Below are 20384 nucleotides of genomic sequence, written 5' to 3'. Positions count from 1 at the left end.
AATTTTTCTTTCCTAATAACACGTCAAACATGATCGGATTACTAATTAAAAAAAAAAAAAAAACTTGACTTGGGAAGGAGAACCTAAGAGGAGATAGAAATGACTAAAGCAAAAATCTTAAAATGCTGTTTACATCTAATTGTAAGACGAGCTGCCAGCTGAGTTTAGGGACATGTGGGTCTCCAAGCACAAAGAAGAAAAAAATAAAAACCCTCCGGGGCGTATTGTATGCTCTGCTCCAAGGTCTTCAATCAGCAAGTCTATTTTTCTCTCTTTATTTTCAATCACAAGCGTCAACATGGCAGCTCGGCCGCCGCTCGACAAATCGGAGCCCCTCCATCTGTCCTGATGCCCCCCACCACCAGCTCCCCAGAGCCATGACGCCATATGTGCCAAAAGGGAGCAGAAGTCACATCGACAAGTCAGACGGATGTTTTTCGGATCTGCGGGAGGATTAGCGTAGAAAGCTGGAGTTGGTTTGGTGAATGTGCTCGTCTGTCGAGTACGGAAACGAACCGAGGATAAAGTCTGTTTGCTCTGCTGCAGCTGTGACTGCAGGCCTGAGCGATTTTTGCTCTAAGCAAGATGAAATTATGGACAAATCTACAATTTTTAGTTCATAGCAGATGTTTTATTATTTAACAGTTTTTTTATTTATTCAAATGAAATTTTAAGATTTTTTTTTTCACAATATAAAAAGCATTACGTCATTTTGCAAACAGTTTGACCCAGATTATTTTTCAGCCTATTAAGAGTAAAAGTCTTCTAATATGAAATACTGTGAAGAAATTCTCCTATTTTATGCCTTTAAGTTTTCCTCTAATGGAAATAAATAAAACATTCTGATTATAAACAGTGAAAATACAAGAAAATATACAGCATGACTTTTCAGTGTTTATACGGGTTAAAAAAAATCTCATGTTTTATAGCACCATTTTTCCTGGTGGGATACTTTTGTCATCCATTAACTTTTGTAATTTTCTCCTGTAAATTCACGCAGCAGCAGCTAAAAGCTAATCCAGATGTTTCTCATGTGTGAAGATGGATCTTTTCCTCAAAATGGACAAACAAGTCCAAACTCTCTACTAAAACATTCAACATGACAAGAACACCTGTCTTTAAATATATATATATTTTTGGTGGTTGTAATTTTTTTATTTTACTCAGGATTTGGAGTCGAACACACCAGAGCGACGGTGGAAGAAGCGGGCGCCGTCTCTGTGGGTGCGACGTTTCTCTCTGCGCTGCTCTGAGCCTCGTCAGAGTTCACAGTTTTGTCAAAATGAGCGCTGGCGTCCTTCTCAGTCAGCAGGTGAGGGGGGATGTATGCAGAACGTGTCTTTGCGTGCTCCCTGCTCCGGGGCCGGTGGGCGTTTGGGGGTTTTTGGGGGCAGCGGCCCCTCTTGTCCTGCCCCCGGAAGCCCCTGAGCTTGGGGCTCCAGTGTTCCCGCCACTGGAGGGCCAGTGTAGAACGGTCGGCCACCAGGCGACTCTCTTCCGGAGCCCAACTCCGCTCCCCTTCCTCCGCGCCGATGAGGAGGAACGTCCGGCCCACGTGGAGGGCGGGGCAGCCGCAGCCGAGGTCGCGGTCGGGAACCCAGAGGGACTGGGAGCCCCTCCGGACGCGGGAGCTAGAGCCGCTCCGGAAGACGGTTTGTACAGCGATGGAGAACTGCCACCAGGGTCCTGAACGCTCCATCCCTCTCACCTGCACCTTCAGCACTGACAAAGAGAAAAACACTTTAATGTCATCCTTTACATTCTGAAGGGATAATCTAAGATAATCTGAGTCAATACAGCAACGGTGACAGACGTATGTTATCTTTTTACACTGGTTTACAGAGATTTGACCTTTTTTTCCTTACAGAACTATTTTAATTTAGCAACACTGAAAGGTGCCCTGTTTAACATCTAGAATCTCAATTGGATTTAATTCCCAACTTTGACTAGACCGGAGGAGCTGGAAGGAGTGGCTGGGGAGAGGGAAGTCTGGGCCTCCCTTCTGAAGCTGCTGCCCCTGCGACCCGACCCCGGATAAGAGGAAGAAAATGGAAGGATGGATGGATGGACTAGACCACCCTGTTTCTGTCATGAATGCTTTTGGAGCCGTTCAGAGAACCTACTGGTTTGGACGGCTGCTCTGCTGCATGTCGGACGCAAGACTTTTTAAGTGATGGTCAAATTTATTTATTTTTTTCTGTATATTCTTGCAGAAAGCAGAACTCAAGGTTCCATCCTTCAAAAGAAGTCCAGAAGCAGCAAAGCCGTCCCATTTCATCAAACTGCAACCATCATTATCTGAAATTCAGTGTTATGTTGTTCTACTTTTATCGGAGGCGTAGTGGGATGTACATTTTTTTAAAAAATGTTTCACTTGGTGAAACATTTTAAAATGTCTTTTTGTTGCGTCCTGGATGAGTTGTTGATGTTTCTGTTGAGTAATTTTGGTCAGCCAGCCGCTCCTGGGAAAATTCACCACCGTTTTACGGTTTTCCATTTGAGCATGATGGTTTCTTCTTTGGCTCACTTCATTCTCAAATCCTTAGATGTTAATTGCTTTTCTTTCCCCCAGCTCTTCAAATCCCTTCAAATCACATGATGTGTTGCTTTTTTTAAACTTTTAATGTTGCCAGACTGGTTCTGTTTAAGTGATGTCACGACTCTACTATTCAGGCCGGGGTGTGAAACTGAATTATGTTTATAAATTGTGTTTAAAAACTGTTAATTTATGATTCAACAGAGCAATCGTTGGTGCCGTGGGTTGCGCAACCATGTTATGGTTACAGGCAACCACTTTTTCACTCAAGGCCCGGTTCATTTGGAAAATTGTTTCCTTAGTAAGTGACTTCACCAACTGTTTATATATATATATACATTTATTCAGTGGGCTGAAGCGTTAAAATGAGACGAAAAAGTAAAAAAAAGAAGAAATTTGCAAAAAGGTAAATAAATTTCCCACTACAATTTTTCAATTATTTCTAATATTTCTAATATTTTTGGGTTGTAAATTTTCCTGATTTTTGTGCTGAAACAAGCAATGGACCTGGGATTAAAAATAAGAAAAAATATGCAAATGTACCTTTTACCTAGCAGTTTTGCAGAGTGTTTAATTAATAAGACGTCTACTTATTGTGTAACGTAATAAATTATACCTCAAATGTATGATCAAATACAATAAAATTCTCAAATATAGGATCTTTACTAAATTTTTTAAAATAAATAACTTGAAACCAACCGTAGTCTTTGAGACAATACGTCTCCAGGTTCATCCTGACTTTGACCTCAGAGGGCTGGCAGTAGGACACGCACTCCTCCGCTGCAGGACAAAGGAAGACAGAGAAAAATGCCATCATTCCTCAGCACACACATCAACACGCGTCTTTTAGCGTAATCACAGTACGACTCCTTCCATGTGTCGTCGCTGGACCTGATCGTCTCGGCAGCAGCAGCAGATGGGGATTTCTCCAAGCTGCCACTAGGAGGGACTGGTTCCCTACTTCAGCGCGGCGTAAAGCAGCCGAAAGCGTTTCGAGGGCCGATCCGCTAGGCAATAAAGACACCTGAGACAAATCTGATATCTGTCGACACGCGAGACAAAAAACCTTCGTACTGGAAATTCATGCGGTGACCCGCTGAAGGCTCATGTATCCTTATGTCATCTTATTCTGTAATAAACTGTTTCATGCAAGAATCTTTATTTTTTAAGTTAATCTATATAATAAAACTACAGTTTGACCTGCTAGTTATGATTTTGTCTGGTTTCATTTCAAAGTATTAAAGTGCAAATAAGTGCTACTTATAATGTGTTTATAGAGACAGAAATATAACTTTTGTCTGCCTTATAAAATAAAATACAGGGAAAAAAATACAACTGGAAATGTGAGTATTTAACCTGGGGAAGTTGAACAGTTTGTATGAGAAGTATTATTTAAGACTGTCTTTTGTGTGCAATGAGTGATTTTGTAAAAAATGTGCACAAATGCTTATTGGTAATTTGCTTTTAAGTCGGGCTTTCTTTTTAAACTGGCTTTGACCAACATTTCTCTGGACTTTTCTGAAAACACTTGAGATATTTTTTTTTTATTTTGTCTTTAGCTCTGACTAATTCTAGTTCTGACAAGTGAACCAGATTAGACATAAGGAGGCTCTTAAACTCTTTAAGAGTTACAGGACATTGTGATAAGGTACAGAAACTGCAGATGGGTGAAAAAGTAGGAAAATTCTGAAGAAAAAATAACAGGAAGGGAAAGAAAATTACGTTTCCCTTCCTGTAAAAATTAAAGCAACAAGGCAGGAGTTTGAATTTTATTTGTATCGAGAGGCTTCCTATTTTCAAACTGGATGAGGTTCAAAACAAACATATCCGTAACATCCATAAAAGTCACAATATATGCCGCAGTGAACAGATTTCGTAGAACTTTAAAAAGCACTACAAAAAGAAATTGCGTGCTTATATGAACAGATTACAGTTTTTTGGTAAGTTACTCACCAATGCTGTACTGAGATTGGTACACAGGGGTTGGCGCGACCTCCTGAATGCCTGTGAGCAGAAACACACCATCAGGTGTCAGACACAGACAAACTTCACCTGCGAGAGCCGCCAGTTCTGCTGCAGTCATGTTTTATAGGCGTTGAGCTCGAATGCCTCGTGGCGCACAGGCATGCCTTCGCAAAAGATAAGCAACAGGGGTGTGTGGTCCTTTTACGGCCTGGAAGCGCACCCTGCGAGGCTTGCTCAGACAAACACAGATGTGAATTTTACTTTCAGTAATTCAGTAAGGTGAGGCTTTCAACTCCTTGTACAGCTTTAGCCGAAACATTGAACAGAGACTAGTAAAGTTAGCTGCTCTTTTAGTGTGTGTGTGTGCGCGTGTGCGTGCGTGTGTGTATGTGTTAAATTCAGGAGTGAACATTAATAACTTGTGGCCTGCTTATACATTACACAGACTTCTTGTAAAATAGCCCATGTATGATGGCTTCACAATTAAATTACTTTCTGTGTGTTGTCGCGTCTTTGACACGGCGACACCCGACCCGGAGCAGCAGACCCAGGCGTAAACTGGACGTGGTGTGTGTCTGACCCTCCCATTGTTAAAGGATAGTCAGTGCGCTGTATGCAAAGGAGAACGTTTATTTAAACTTCCTTTGTGAATACAACATCCACAGTTTTTAAAGTGATATGTCTTTTACTATTGTCTTTTTGTTTTAAAGTTAGTTTATCTTAAAGTTAGTTGAAGTCTCACAAATCAAACTTTTAAGCAATAATAATAATATGGTTGACTAAATTATTAAAAAACATATATATATACGTACAGCTCTGGAAAAACTAAAGAGACCACTTAAAATGATCCATTTCTCTGATTTTACTTTTTATAGGTTTATGTTTGAGTAAAATGAACATTGCTATTTTATTCTATGAACTACTGACAACATGTTAATAAAATTCAAAGCAAAAATTTTGCATTTATTTGCTGAAAACGAGACGGAAAAAGATAATGCAAAGAAAACAAGTTGATGTACATTTAGAAACAACAATACTAATGTTTTAACTCAGGAAGAGGTGGAAAAACCAGGAGGTTTTCAGTGGCGTTCATTGCAGTGGGCTCTTCATTTTTCCCCAGAGTTGTATTATTTATTAATTAACAAGTCTAACTGTGCCAGCTAGCAGGCTGCTAAAAGTAATTATGTTGCTTTTGTAGGAGAAAATAGCATAAATACCAAGCAAATAAAAGTGTCTGGCAGCAGCCAGCTTGGAGCTTCGCCTCATTGGAGATGAGTTAAGGTGCTGGAGGCGGCAGTGGGGACGGCTATATATAGCCTGCGATGGTCTGGCAGTAAAAACAAACAAGGTTTTCTTTCACTCACTGCTTTCACTGGGAAGAGTTATGGGTCTGGGGGTGTCACGGTGGGCGTTTGAGCCGTGAAACAGGTGTGGCGGTCCCTGCTTCGGGCTCGCAGCGTCACCTGATTGGGGCTCACAGAGCAGCGCTGCCTGTGTAGTTGTTGGCACTCGGGTGATTAGCTGGGGCTGTGCGTGCGGATTATCACCGCAGGCTGATTTTTGCTGCTGCGCCGGCAGAGAGGGGAGCAGCAGCGATCCGTTTGATCAGAGATCAGCGTGAGATGAGGTTTCCTTGTATTGCTCGGCTCATGTTTAACGCTGCCGTGGAAACCGTCTCCGGGGACGACGAGAGGGAGACGCTGCGAAAGACTGGGCTGAGTGAATTTGGATGCAAGTTGCTCTCCTTGATCAGCCTCTCGTTTGGTTGAAGGATTAAGAGATTAAATTAGGGTTTAAGACGGTAAACCATAAGCAAATTAGGCTAATGGGAAAAAAAATTAAAGATGTCTGTACATCAAATAGACATGAATCTATTAAAAACCACACAGAGGGTGTGTTAAGTTAAAAAAAAAGAAAAGTCATTAGCTTTTGGTTCTTCTTCTGTAAAATTGGCAAAAGTAGGCTGCTGGAATTAGACAAGAGTTTATTAAAATATTTTTCAAACGAGTTAATTAACAATAGTTATAGGCAATGTCATAATGCATGAATTATTGCACAATTTGAGGAATGATTACCTGAAAAACAGTCACTCCTCTTGATATTTAATAAAATACTGAATAAGCTTTATATAACAGCTTCAACCATTTAGAAAAAAAAAAAAAGCAAAGGGAAAATGAAAGATGTCTCTTTGTTAAGTAAATAGCAAGTTATTAAAAACAAGACAGGGCCAGTTTAGTGAAAACAGTTCTTAATTTGACTTGGCAAAGAACAAAGAACTGATTATTACAGGGGGGGGAAAAAAATACTTTTAATACATGAACATAATAACAACACAAGAGCAACATCTACATCCACGAGGATATAAATTTCACTAGAAACTCCACAGAATATTATGACTTTCATAGTAATTCTTAACAGTTAAATCTTAGAAAAAGTTTGCATTCGCACGACTCCGTTCTGTGTTACCAGATCTTTCTTTCGTTCTTTCGTTCGTTCAGACTCACGTATGCAGGGCCGCAGCGGGGACTTGCCCTGCTTGTATCCCGGGGCGCAGCGGTTGCACCTGAGGCCGGTCACTCCTTCTCGACACAGACACTGACCCGACGTTTGGTTGCACCAGCGGCCCACGGCTCCCAGAGGATGGCACTGACATGCTGGGTTAGGAAATAACAAAACACCAAAAGTCTTGATTTCAGGAATTTAAAAAAAAACAACAAAAAAAAAAAAAGTCATGTTTCTTCATTTATTCAACGTTTCCTCTATCACTTTATGTTTAGTCTGTTTTCGAGGGGAAAAAGTGTATTTGTTTATATTGTCATTTGCAGTTAAAATGGCAGTAGTTTTGTTTTAAATGGCAACAAAACTACAAAGTCCATAATGCTGGGAAGCAACAAGTCTTTTTTTTTTTGACAGGAATTCAAGTGTGCTCCTAAAATTAGCTTAATTTCTTACGCAATTAAAATCAAGATGTACTTTTTACCTCAATTAGCAACGTTAAATTTGTCATTGAAAAGCATATATTTGACTTGAAAACACATTAAAATGAACTAAAAATGAATTGTTACCAAGCTTACCAAGTGCTGCAGTTGATAAAGGAAAACATGAAAAACCAGCAGTTTCATTGACAACACAGCATTTACAAGCTGACCATGAAAGATAAGTTTAATATTAATTGTTTAGTAAATTAAGTTAACTTAAGCAATTTGTGTGTTATATTTAAGTCCTAATGATATTTTGTTACATTACAACAATCAGGACAGCAAAAATTATTACAATTTTGCATAGTTAAGTGTTTAAATATTATTCAAGTTCTTATTCAGGGTTTTTTTTCTTCTTAAATTTATGGGTTAAAAAACTGTATCAAAGCACATTATGGCTGTAATGATCAATATGAGAATCTCTAACTGGGCTTGAAACAGCATTTGCTCTTATTTGCACTAATAGAAGCAGGAAAAACAAACCAAATTAATTGAATTGTTTAGCCAGAAAAATTATCTGAAAAATGGATAAAAAAAAAAAAAGCATCTCCCAGCATATCTTCGTGGGGTGACAAAGTAAAAGTAATTCATAAAGGTTTTTATGAAAGACAAAGACAGACAGAACCCGTCCCAAAGTGGACAACTAGTCAGTGGTTTAATCCCAAACGACAGCAGGCATCTGTCCTAAGCGTGCGTCCTTGAGTGAGACAAAGCACGTCCCTGGGAGACCGGCGAATCTATTTTGTAGTCGTCTCGACGGCTAACAAAGACAAATTCCTCCTTGAAGGGTAACAAGAAAATAACAAATCCTGACACGGTATCCGTACCGCTCCGGCGCTTTTCTGAGAGGATGAACAACCTTCGTCTAAATGAAGACAAATGTTGTGCCCTAACTCATCCGTTTCCTTTAGGAAGGGCTGAGAAGCAGCACAGTTATTACCGCCCAGTTTACATAGCAAAGTTTTTTTTATTTTTTTATTATTTAACGTTTCAATCACGCGACTAAATGAGAGAGAACAGATGGAAAAAAAGAAGGAAGCTGCACTTCAGCACACTCGAGTGTTGTTTACACAGAAACTTGTAATGGTTCCTAACAGCCTGACTGGAGAAAATAAAGAATAATGTCCCCAGTTGCTCCAGAATGGCAGTGATGTAAAGCTTCAATTAGGCAATGCCGAGGCATAATGTGAATTTGCTGGTCTGAACAAAAAATTGTGAAATATGAGCTTATTTAACCCTTTCTTGTCAAGACTGGAGGAACTATTAACGTTGGATTTGTTAAGCTGCTGGTCGAGGCTCCATGTGAGCGCACCAAGGTGTCACAGTCAGTTGTGACGGGTCAAAGGTCAGCAGTCGTGGCATTTGCCAACCAGTGGTAGCAATGAGGATACAGGTGTTCAGCGTGAAGCTTTTTGTGTCTACTTTGCTAACACAATGCCGACCATGTAAACAGAAGCAGCGACGCAGTGCCACAGTTCAGAGAGCATTGAGTGGAAACAACAAGTCTCCACATTCCTGTTAAATTGCCAGGTTTTTGTTAGGTGGAGCACCGAGTTCACGGCACGGCAAATCAATCCAAGCAACATAAATCCTGAAAATCTTTCAGCTCAGCTCTTTGGCAGCAGTAATGCTGCCAAGTAGCATTATTGCTACAACAACAAATGTCATGATCCAGAGGGCTTCCGAAGCAGCAGGATGGATCTCATTGTCTAAAAGGTATCAGTCAGGAGAAGGGTTCTAAATCATTCACAGGCGAGCAGTCAAAACATTGCTCATGAATATTTAGCCAGATGTTTCTGCAAAAGGAATGTAAAGACATGAAGAACGTTTATCAGGGAGGCAGCAAAGAGAAGCAAAGCAACATTTAAGGAGCTGCAGGAATTTTTAATTTCAGATTTTAAATTGTTTTCATTTATGCTTGTGATAGGAAATGAGAAACATATCTCTCAACAGAGAGATCACTTAAAGTTATAAGCATTTTTTTTATTACAAAATGTAACTTGACACTGGTATTTTGATGATTTATCTCCGAGTTTTGAAGGCCTTCTTGTCATCACCTTAATTCTTTTCACTGTCTAATCATTTTAATTCAGATTTGAGTGTTTCTGGCTAAATCAGATGAATCTGAAGAAACATGTTTGTAAAATTAAAAGGTTACTTTAAACAGAACGTTTCCAAGTGTATACATAATTTGGGGCTTAACTGTAAATTCCTCCAATCCAAAAAGTTTGATAACTTTGATCAAAATCTGCAGGATTTAATTAAGCCTGTCCGCTATTGCAAAACCACATTGTTTTTTTTGTTTTGTTTTTTTCCACCTTAAAAGATTTATTTAAATTGAGCTTCAGTTGTTATATACAGAAGAGGATTAGGGCAACTGGGAAAAAAAATAAAACAGTTCTGACTTTAATCTCAGAATTCTGACTTTTTCTCAGAATTCTGACTTTTTCTCAGAATTCTGAGATTAAAGTCAGAACTGTTTTATTTTTTTCCAGTGGCCCTAATGGGCTTCCGTAGTTATAGGTCAAATGAAATATGGATGAAGTTCTGAAATGACGTATGTTGGTCTCGTTTACGTCACAAACAACTTCCTAGCCTTTCTGCCCTCTTTTGCCCTCACTGCCCCCTTCACACAGAGCGTTATCACAGAAACCTGAACAGTGACTAACGTTGGCAGGCCTTGCGGTGATCCAGCGGCTTGCTGGTGTCGCGGGTGTAGCCGTTCTGGCAGTACTGGCAGTGGCGCCCGGCCGTGTGATGGCGACACTTCAGGCACACGCCTCCGCTCTTCCTGCCCGACTGCTGGAACACCTCCATGCTGAAGCGGCATTTGTTGGAGTGGCCATTACACTCACAGGCTGGACAAAAGCGAAAATAAAGAGCAATATTGACGTTACGTAAAGAAACAATCAAAGCGTGCTTTATGTTCCATAGCGTGATTAGCGGTTAGCTACTGTCTCCACACCACCAGGGGGCCCCCAAGAGCACTACAACTCCAGTAGAAGTCATATTTACAAATGTATATTTTCCGTTTTGTGTCACATCAGTTTTAATTTGCTAGACAAAACGTGTTGTTCCTTTGCAGAAGTACGCAACTAAAATCTTCCAATTACTTTTTTTAAAGATTTTACATGATAAACTCAAATGAGTAATAATTTAACAATGAACCTGAACCATGCACACACCATAGTGACAACTGTGGGAAAAACAATCAGAGAGAGAGAAAAAAACATTTTGGGAAGCAAAAGACTTGAGAACAGGCAGAGGTTAATCTTCCTGAACGAAAAAACCTCTAAACAGCAGAACTGGAATGAAATGGTTTAAAATGTATTCGTGTTTTAGAGTCCAGATTTAAATTCAACAGAGTCTGAACCAAGAATGTTCACAGACACTTTTAAAACATGTCATGTGGTGTGAGAAAGTAAAGTGTTAGAGTCTGATTATAATTATTATTGTTACATTTGAAGGGAAAAAGCTTAAGAAAACTATCCCTGAGGATTCAAAATTAAGTTATGTGGTTACTCAGCTGTAGGAGGGGCTGGGCATTTCAAACCATTATGTTGAAATCTTTAGAGTAAATGTGTGGCTAAAGAACATGTAGTTCAATGTTTTTGAGTGGTCAGTTCTGATTTCTGTCCCATAGATAATTTCTAGGCGGAGTTTGAGCAAGACGACCTTGCAGCTGACTCACTCCTGGTAGTTCTGTCAGCCAGAACGGGACAAGATTCCTGCAAACTCTTTGTGGAAGACATCTGGAAAGGGACCCAAAAACTTTAGAGTGAGTCATACAGACTAAAACATAGTTCTGTCAAACCCTAAGAATAATTTTGGTAATTCTAACTAACTTAAAACAGGAAGCATTTAGTCTGATTTAATGTCAAGCAGAGAGAGAAAAATAACAGATTGTGTCTTTTGATGCAGTGTATGTAAACATCTGGTCTCATCTGTATTCATAAATAGTGACAATAGTCTGGAAAATTCATTTTCTTTTCACGTTTGAAGAAAATAAACAGTTATACTAGAGGTACTGACTGCAATCATTTAAACAAAGAAAAAAATTAAGCAAAACTTTTGTGTTTCAATAGAATTTCTCACTTAAAATAATACTAAAAATGTGTATTTTTGTAATGTTTGAAAAGGGTTAAAGCAATTTCTCATGTGTCTCCAACAACAAAATTATCTAAATGAATCTCCTAAATGTTTTCTTCACCACCAGTCTGGAAAACAGATGTTAGAAAAAAAAAAAAAAAACAATCCTGAAACAATCAAAAAGCAAGAACAGAGTTTCTGTGTGGTCAGCGTTACCATCTGGTTCCATTAGCTTGCTGTGTTTTAATGCATGCCTTCATTTAGCAAGACTCACCAACGCAGGGGTTTGGGTGAGTGGGTGTAGCGCGATGCCACGGTCTATCAACATAGAAATCCTCACACATGTCACAGTCGGGGCCCGCCGTGTGATGCTCGCACACACACACTGCCTGACCCGCGTCGTCACGGCGACACCTGGAAGCGTGCCCGTTACATTTGCACCTCCCGCCGACTTGCAGGTCGGAAATGGCCAGAGGAGCTCGGACCGAAAGGATCAGGCCAGAGGGCTGGGAAGTCCTTAAGTTCTGTTTTGTGTTGGGGTTGTTGTTCCTCCTCTTCCTCAGTTCCCGGCCGCCGTTCGTCCTACTCCGCCCTTCGACTGTCCATGTGCAGTCTCCGTTTGAGCAAGGGACCCAGAAGTTGTTGTCCCTGTTGCGATTTCGCTTTCTGGCCTTGCCACCTTTCTTTGGCGAAGCGAGTAAGTCGGTGGTGCCAAAAGTGTCTTCCCCTTCCTTGCTGGTCACGTTGTGGCCATCTTGGCCATGACCAGAACCTTTGCGGTGGTCCTTCCGACGCTGCTTGTCTATCCGCTCCTCCTTATTCCCCCTACTTATCTCTGAGTTTTTTCTTTTGTCCCTGTCAAAAAAAGCCAGTGTATTGTCTCTTAATTTGTCCACCTGATCTCCAGTGTCGCTCTTTGCATCCAACCTCCACTTCAGGATCCCAGTTCGTTTGGCGTCATGGAGGCCGTCACGCCACTGGGTTTCTTCCATTTTATCCGTAGCCTTCACGTTGTTGGAAGTTCTGTGGAAGACAACACGGATGTCCGTGGCCGTGACCCAGTCCTGGAGGGTGGGGCTGTAATCAAAATCAGGAGAAGACGGGCGACCGTCCAGAGTGGAGAAGGCGAGAACTGTGCTGCCCCGCTGCCTCTGCAGGGGCCGGGGGTCCGAACAGAGCGGCTCTGTCTCTTGGTGTCTCGTTTGGGCGATGGTCAGAGACGGTTGTTTGAAGTCCTCCAGACAGTTGCTGGAGTAGTGCTGCATCGGCCGCCAGCTACGCCCATGGTCCATGGATTTAAGGAAGGAGATAGATATGGGGTCAGACGGCTGCCCTTGGCTGCAGAACTGCAAGCTGATGTAGGTGATCTCAAAGCGGCGGCCCAGAGGTAAGGTGAAGACCCAGTCACCGGAGTCGTCTCCCGCCCGAGCCCTCCAGCAGGTCAGGTTGTGAGGGTTGTGCAGGTCCGTTAGGGTGGTGATGTTGGGGTTATTGTCGGGCCCGTGCAGGGAGTGGGTAACATTGACTTGGACCCCGTAAGCAGCATTGATGAACTCCGACAGGCAGTGTCGAGGACGGCCATCTGGGTGGTAGCAGGGCTCGTGAGGCGAGGTCCAGCTCAGCGGGGCGTTGGAGAAGGAAGAGGAGACGAGAGATGGAGGGAGGAGGAGGAGTCGGAGGAGAACAGGAATGAGAGAGATGGAGGGGGGAAGGGAAGAGGGTCGGACCATCATGTCATCGAGCCTGAGGGGGAAGAAAGAGAACATTTTTAAAGGAAATTCATGAGCATTGTGGAAGAAGAGAGAGGCAATCTGATTGATTTACGTTGGCATTTGAAGCATGAGAACGAAATCTAAGATAGACGACCACCTGTGTCTTCATTGAAAACACATGCCGCCGCCACTCGCACCTTACGTGCTTTCTGCGGATCCCAGTAAAGAACTCATCACATAAAAATGTGACTTCGATCATCACAGTAGTGTCGCCACCGCTCCAGACCCGTAATCTTGACAACCTTTAGGAACGTATCCATCTTAAAACACCCTCAAAGTTAAAGGGAGCACAGGGAACGGGTTGGAGGGAGCGCACGAGGTATGTCTGTAATGACAAAAAACATGCCCAACAGCTGGAGCTAAACCCTGCGCTGGCCCACAATCCATCACATTTATTGCTCTCTTTTCAAACCGTTTTACCCTTGGTTGGCTCTGCAGGCTCGGAGAGGCCCGAGCGCGAGCAGCGGGTGCTGTCACGGTGCAGAGCAGAGCACATGAGAAAACGGAGGAAAAACTGAGGAAAGGGAGGGAGGAAGAGGAGCCGGAGATTTGTTCCTGGGTTGGCTGGAAGTGATTTATGGGCTGAAAGGCGCGTTTGACTTGAGCCCTGCTTTTGCTACTTCCGTGGTGGAAAACAAACACGGACTTGTGTCTGTCCAGAGTGTGAACAAATCCCTTCCTATTGCTTACAACTGCTGATAGTTGTAAATTACTCTTCTGTCGAGATTTGATGGCGGAGCCAAAACGGACAAAACAAACAATCTGTCTGCTTCACTTTTCCACATTTGGTGATAATGCACTCACAAAACCAATGGATTTTTTTTTTAATAAACTGTTCCATTTTTTCCATCGACCCCTTTCACTCTGATACTTGTAAATAAAACCCAGTTCAATCAGTTGCCTTCTAAGTCACCAGCAGAGTCGACCTGCCTGTGATCTAATCTCAGAATAAATCCAGCTGTTCTGTCCACACCGAGGTCAGAGAGAAAGCTGTGGAGAAGTTTAAAGCGGAAAAGGTTATAAAGCAAACAGTCTTTGAACATCTCACAGAGGTCTATTCAGTCTATCGTCCCGTGGTAAACCTGGAGGAGCTGCAACAGTCCATAACTCCTGTGGGAGAATTTGTCCTCACAATTATCACGAGATTGATGATTTTATTAAGCCTTTATTTACACAGGAAAAAAGCTAATTGATATTAAAAATGGGATTAAGAGTGGCAAGAACAATAACAGTTTCAAAAAATAAATAAATTCCCATTTGCAGTTTTCCACAGGTCGTAGGAAAGACACCTCACTCCTCCTCTAGTCAGAAAAAGTTCTAGTCAGCTGAGACCAAAATGTAAAAAAAATCTGAACTAGCAAAACCCAACACTGTTTGTCTTCCTGAACACATCATCTCCAAGGATATGCATGGTAGTGGCTACGTAGTGCCATGGGAATTTAGCAGGGAGGAGAAAAATATTTAAATTGTGGGGAGAAATGTCTTCAAAGTCCAGGAAGAAATCAGTGTCAAAGTGTCGATTTTCTTTTTTTAGTTAAACTATGTGTTGTTTTCTTCTTACTTTATAATAATGTATTATTTTCTGCTGGTAAATCACAGAAAATAAAAAAAATAAATAATAAAATACAGCGTAAATACTTTCCAAACTCTCTATTTAGCATAATATATCCTCCTGTTTTGTGCATTTTCTTTCCAGACTCTTTGCCATTTGCCTCCCTGTCTCTCTCCTGTCACCTGCCCCCTTCGTTCTGTTCTGGGAATATTCTTAACTGCTGTGAGATTGATGGCGTCCTAACAAGCATTTGACACTGACAGCAAAGTCAGCAGGGCAGCATAAACCAAACCTGTAGGAGAGAACGGAGTTGGGGGGCGGGAGGGAGGATGGGGGTCAGAGAGCCTCTCTGGCCTCGTCATCCCGCTCAATTAGCAAACGACCGAAATCCGAGGCTTTCCTGGGAGACCACACAGCTCCGAGGGGTCTGTGCCCTCCAAACTCCTGCGCCCCTCACCTCCCGAAGGCGGCGGCCTGCTAAATCTGGGAGAGGAGTAAAGTTTTGTGCTGCGGATTGTGCAGGAAACATGCGGCGATGAGAGGTCTGACTGTGACCCCGGTCCCAAAGAGCCACATTCCTGACGTCCAGGATGCCTCAGCGAGCCATTCCTGGCGTGTCGAGACATGCCCCAGGGGAACGTGAACGCACCGATAAGAAGCTGGACTCATAAGTTGTTGGTTGATTAATTAGTTCTCTGGTATCATTTGGTGTTTGTACCACAGACATATAAAACAAAATAAAAAATAAAAAACGAGGAAGGTGGCATAGAGGGGAATGAATGTAGGGAAAAGATTGAAGGATTCAATCTGGATGAGGAAATTTCAGCGAGAGTGAAGATACAAGATAAGAGCCCCGTTTGTCTTTGTCATTTAAAACAACCACAACAAGGGCTTGATCCAGATTTTCTCCTCTCCCAAAACTACATCATCTAACATAATCCACCTGATGCTGGACATACATACAGCATTCACTACTGAAATGCCACATGGGCAAAAATCTCATCAGTTCAAACTAGGACATAAAACACTAAAGAAGTCTTTCTGAGACACAAACATGGACACTTCTATCACGCTGCCTATGAAACGGAGAGTTTTGAAGTGTCCCGGCCGGCAGTGATACGTCTCGCAGAAAGCTCAAACAGTCAAATAGTGGTGTGATGAGATCAACCGCGTCTCCGGCGGGTGATCTGTGGAGGCAGCTATGCTTGGCCAGCGAGGGGCCGGAAAAATACTTGCTGACAACCTGGGGGCTTGTTTACGGCGCGGCCCGACAGATGCGAGCGAAGGAGGGCGACGGATCTGGAGTCCTCGTTGGTTACTGAATGTTCTTTCTGCTGCTCGTGAAGCAGAAATGTGTGAAACATTAGGATAGTTTGATTTGTTCTTTTCTCCTTTTTGTGGTCAAAACGTTTCCAAATTTACTATAATTTTTTAATTATTCTGGGATTAACAACAACAAATCTAAGTAGATGCAGAGACAGCACAGCATTGCAAATGAATGAATGCTGTTAATTCACTGTATTCAGCGTTTTGCAAAAGTATTAATAAACCTTGGATTTTTTTTTTCTCACATTATAACCACAAACTAATTCCAAAGTGTCAGGAAAATGATGCACTGATCTGATTGATTTTGTTTTTTAATGTTTTGAATAATTATATTTATACCTACAGGTCTTTTGCTGTGTGTCTCTATCGGTTTTGGACATCTAGAGACTGAAATCTTTGCCGTTTTCTAAGGAATCCTCCCACAGCTCTAGTGGGAAACAATAACCTCCACTCAAGTTTCCAAGCCATTTGGGAGCAGGTCCGGACTTTGACTGAGCCGGTCTAATATGCTTCGATGAAAGCCGCCGTGCTCGCTCTGCCTGTGTGTTGAGGGTCAACCTTCTGCTAGAGAAGGCCCTGATCTAATCTGTCCGGGATCATTTCTGTAAGTATTCGTTGGACTATCAGAGGCAAGCCTTGTAAAATAAATGAAGCTTAGACAGAAAAGGCCGATCTTAACTCAAAAGTTAAGATCTGTGACTCCAGTTTTACTCTCATCCTCCTGGTGTCAGATGTTCCCTCCACACCGGGCCGAGTGTGGCATTCTGCGCTTTTTTACCTGCTAAACCGATGAAGACCTGTCCACACTTGGGAGCAGCGGGCCTGCCGTACGTGACTCATGTTCTGCTCAGCAGATGAGCTGGATTTGGCCGGTCTAACACATTTTAACATTCCTCGTCATGGACAGCAGGAGCAGCAGCAGCAGCCCCTCTCCGTTCACACCGAAGCCAACTCAAGCTGCTCTCCTTCTACGTTTCGGATTTCTACGGACTAAATGATCTAAATGAGCTCGGTTTAATGAGGCAGAAGATTTCCAAAGCAGGGTTCTTACGTTGCAGCTCCACTCCCAAGACTGGGGGGAGCCTTTCGCGGATAAATATGATCAGTTATTTAGGCTCGCCGTCTCTCGTGTTGCGTTTGAAGCTGCACCTGTTGGCCCATGTTCCCGCACTGACACCTTTTGTTAATTTCGCAATTGTTCTCAGCCGGGGTCAGAAATCCAACACTGGACCTCTGGGGCGAGGAGACGACGGCCGAGCGAGCTCGTCCGCGTATTCCCAAGGCGCATTCCGACTTCCACACGGAGCAGATTCCTGGTTTTAGGTGTAGTGACCTAATTTTAGAGCAGATTGTGTCTGCTTGTGGCCTAAAAGACTCAAACCACCACTTGGTGCAACATGGGGCCCTCCTCCAACTTCACATGCGTGCACTAGTTGTCCATCATACCACTGACTGCACTGACCCACGCCGGAGCTTTGCTTTCTTTACTTTTTTTTTTTTTTTTGACTAAAAAAACACATGTTGATATTTAAAGACAACTTTCCCTGCAAATCTTCCCCCCCCCCCCTTCGCCTCCTCTGTTCTTCTTTACAGCCGCACACAAGTTGGCAGGGAGGCTCCGCGGGCCTCCAGCTCCACATGATGAGACTGAGAAACAGATGGAGATGAAATCATTCTGATTTCCAACGTGGCAGCGGAGCCAAAGACAACTTGTGGGCGAATAATTAAACAATAAGTAAAACCTCGCGGGTTGTAATTTTGTGTCGCTGAAATTGGCAGGTTGGTAATTAAAATCAAGAGGACGCCTGCGGGGTTTCTGAGGCTGTTGTTGAGAATTTGAAAAATGAAAACAAAAAAAAAACCAAACAAACAAAAAAAACAGCCAATGAGCAATGAGCTGCTAATTCATAGACAGAAATTTGTTTTCATGTAAAGGGGAGAAAAAGAAAGAAAAGAAAAACAAAACTGGGTGGATGGCTTTGTTTTTGCGCATTTACATTCCAGCGCATGCACAAACATTGCAAAGTTTGAGTTTCTCGTGGAAACGAGGGCGGGATGCTAATGAGAAAACAGCCTGCAGCCACTTGGAGGGAGCGCGCGCTCAGACCCGGGACCGACCGCGGTTCGTCAGAAGCTGCTGTTCATCATATTTAGTCGGGATTACTTTGGCAGGAGCTGAGAGTGAAGCCCCGGGAAAACTCCGACTAATTGCGCTTGTTGAGCAGAAATTGGCTGCAGCCAATTAGCTTTATCGCAGATGGAAAGGATAATATTTGCTCAGCGGGGCTGGGTCAGGTTGATCAAACAACTGAAACCACGTGTTTTGTTTTGCTTTTGTTTCGTTTTTTCAGAATTTGTTGGACGAATTATGGGCAATTAACCGAAAAGGGCCGGGGCGAAACTAGGCTTATTAAATGTAATTATTTTTATTTTATTTTCATCTTGCAGTAATGAATAATTAAATTAAAAAAAATTTAATGTAATACATCTAAAACTTTTTTTAAAAATGCATTTAAAAGAAAACAAGTAAAAGGTAACGATAAGATCATTACTTGCACGAAGGTAGCCTAATTATGTATCTTGCATTCTTATGTATAAGAATGCAAGATATGGATATTTTTTTATACATTTTTTCAGAATGAGCGAAATTAAAAAAGATATAATATTAATAATTACTATTATTGCTTGTATAACAATTATAGCAATAATTCAAGCAAATTTGTGGAAAATAAGGTTACGAATTTTCTAAGTTACATCCTTTAGAAGAATAAAAAAAAGACACAAGATTATCGTAACCGAACACAAACTTAAGGGCAACATGCGGAAAACAGTTCGCGTCTCGTTTCCCTTCATTTTTCCTAAAGACTCGCCGCACATGCGCTCCTTTTCCGCCGAGTCGCTCCAGCAGAGAGACGCAGACAAACACTTCAAATCCATCACATTTTCAAGTGAAAAAAGGGTCCGAGAAGCCGGACCGAGAAAGCTCACCATGTGCGTCCCAGCTTTTTTTTTTTCTTTTTCTTTTTTTAAAATTCTTCCTTCTCCCTCTGCTCCCGCGGCGCCTCCTGATCACCGAGAGCGGCGCAGCAAAGTGTGCGCACTTTACAGAAGAGCGCACCGAGGAGAGGAGAGGAGAGGGCAGCAACACGCCGTGTGTGTGTGTGGGGGTGGGGGGAAGGAGGAGGAGAGCAGTTGGAAATTAACGGGATAAGCTGGGAGGTGTCTCTCCTTACACCGACTGAGCCAAGAGTCTCCACCTCGAGACGCCGCGCCTCAAACTGGCGCACACGCAGGACCAAACGTCCATAAATCTGAACTCGGATCTGACTATGTGCGGAAGACGTTTGAATTTTGCTCAGGACGTTGTGGAACAACACACACATGCTGCAGGCATTTCCCTTCCCCGAAATTCACGTTTCCTGCAAAGCTGTTTTCTGAGTTGCGTTTTGCAATAAAGCAGTTAACGATAGAGTTTATTAAATTTAGAAAAAAAAAAAAAAATGCCCGAAAGCAGCAGACGCAGTCATTATCAAAATGAATGAGCAAAAACGTGAATAAAAAAACTTTTCTGTGGAGAAATGTTCAACATTTGCGAATAAACTTGATTTTTTTTAATAGTCACAAAAACTTATAATATAAATGTAAGCTACTATACAAGACTTTCTTAGTAAACTTTAAACATTTACTTTAAACAAATACACTAGAGTAAATAAGGTGCTCTGTAACAAAACACAAAAGCAATGTAATTATTGAGAAGTTTATGCATAGAACAGAATGTAGTGCATTCTTTTTTTTTTTTTTGTATCTTTAGCCCCCTTTATTCAGCTGCCCCTAATACGAATACAGATGCACGCCACACCTTGTAGATTTTTACGGTAGAAACTGCTGAAAAGCGTCTGTCAGTTCCTTCCACTTCAAAGCAACACTCTGCTGGTCTGTCACATAAAATCCCAATAAACTACATGGAAGCTTGCGGCTGTAACACGAGAAAACGTGATGTGAAAGCTTCTGCGAGGGGTTGCAATGTGTAAATATCAGAATGCGTCTATTAAGTTTGTTATATTAGTACAGTAAAAGTGCCAATTCAACACAAATGCTGCTATTATTCTGGTATCTTTGTGTTGAACTCTCAGGGTTTATGTTTTTATAGCTCCCCCCATGCCCCC

The 20384-nt window shown here is 42.1% G+C and overlaps 1 protein-coding gene across 3 annotated transcripts in view; it reads right to left on the bottom strand.

Annotated features, from left to right (window-relative positions):
* Nucleotides 1-1131: 1131 nt before the first annotated feature.
* The window catches only part of ntn5 (netrin 5), a 22099-nt gene continuing 2846 nt past the window's right edge, over nucleotides 1132-20384 (bottom strand). Inside the window, exons 1-7 of one of the 3 annotated variants that reach the window (XM_008435454.2) lie at nucleotides 19207-19352; nucleotides 11843-13311; nucleotides 10149-10337; nucleotides 7006-7155; nucleotides 4490-4540; nucleotides 3236-3316; nucleotides 1132-1722 (exon numbers count right to left, since the gene is read on the bottom strand). In XM_008435454.2, the coding sequence (XP_008433676.1) occupies nucleotides 1160-1722; nucleotides 3236-3316; nucleotides 4490-4540; nucleotides 7006-7155; nucleotides 10149-10337; nucleotides 11843-13301 (2493 nt within the window). In that variant the 5' untranslated portion in view covers nucleotides 13302-13311; nucleotides 19207-19352 and the 3' untranslated portion in view covers nucleotides 1132-1159. Of the gene's footprint in view, nucleotides 1723-3235; nucleotides 3317-4489; nucleotides 4541-7005; nucleotides 7156-10148; nucleotides 10338-11842; nucleotides 13312-13477; nucleotides 13555-19206; nucleotides 19353-20384 lie in introns of those variants that run through there. The other 2 variants (XM_008435453.2, XM_008435452.2) reach the window with 2 other exon arrangements.

The sequence above is a fragment of the Poecilia reticulata genome, linkage group LG18 (assembly GCF_000633615.1).
Source record: "Poecilia reticulata strain Guanapo linkage group LG18, Guppy_female_1.0+MT, whole genome shotgun sequence".
In the NCBI taxonomy this organism is placed as follows: domain Eukaryota; kingdom Metazoa; phylum Chordata; class Actinopteri; order Cyprinodontiformes; family Poeciliidae; genus Poecilia; species Poecilia reticulata.
The sequence above is the reverse complement of the archived record's forward strand: the minus strand, read 5'-3'. Positions and strand labels throughout refer to the sequence as shown.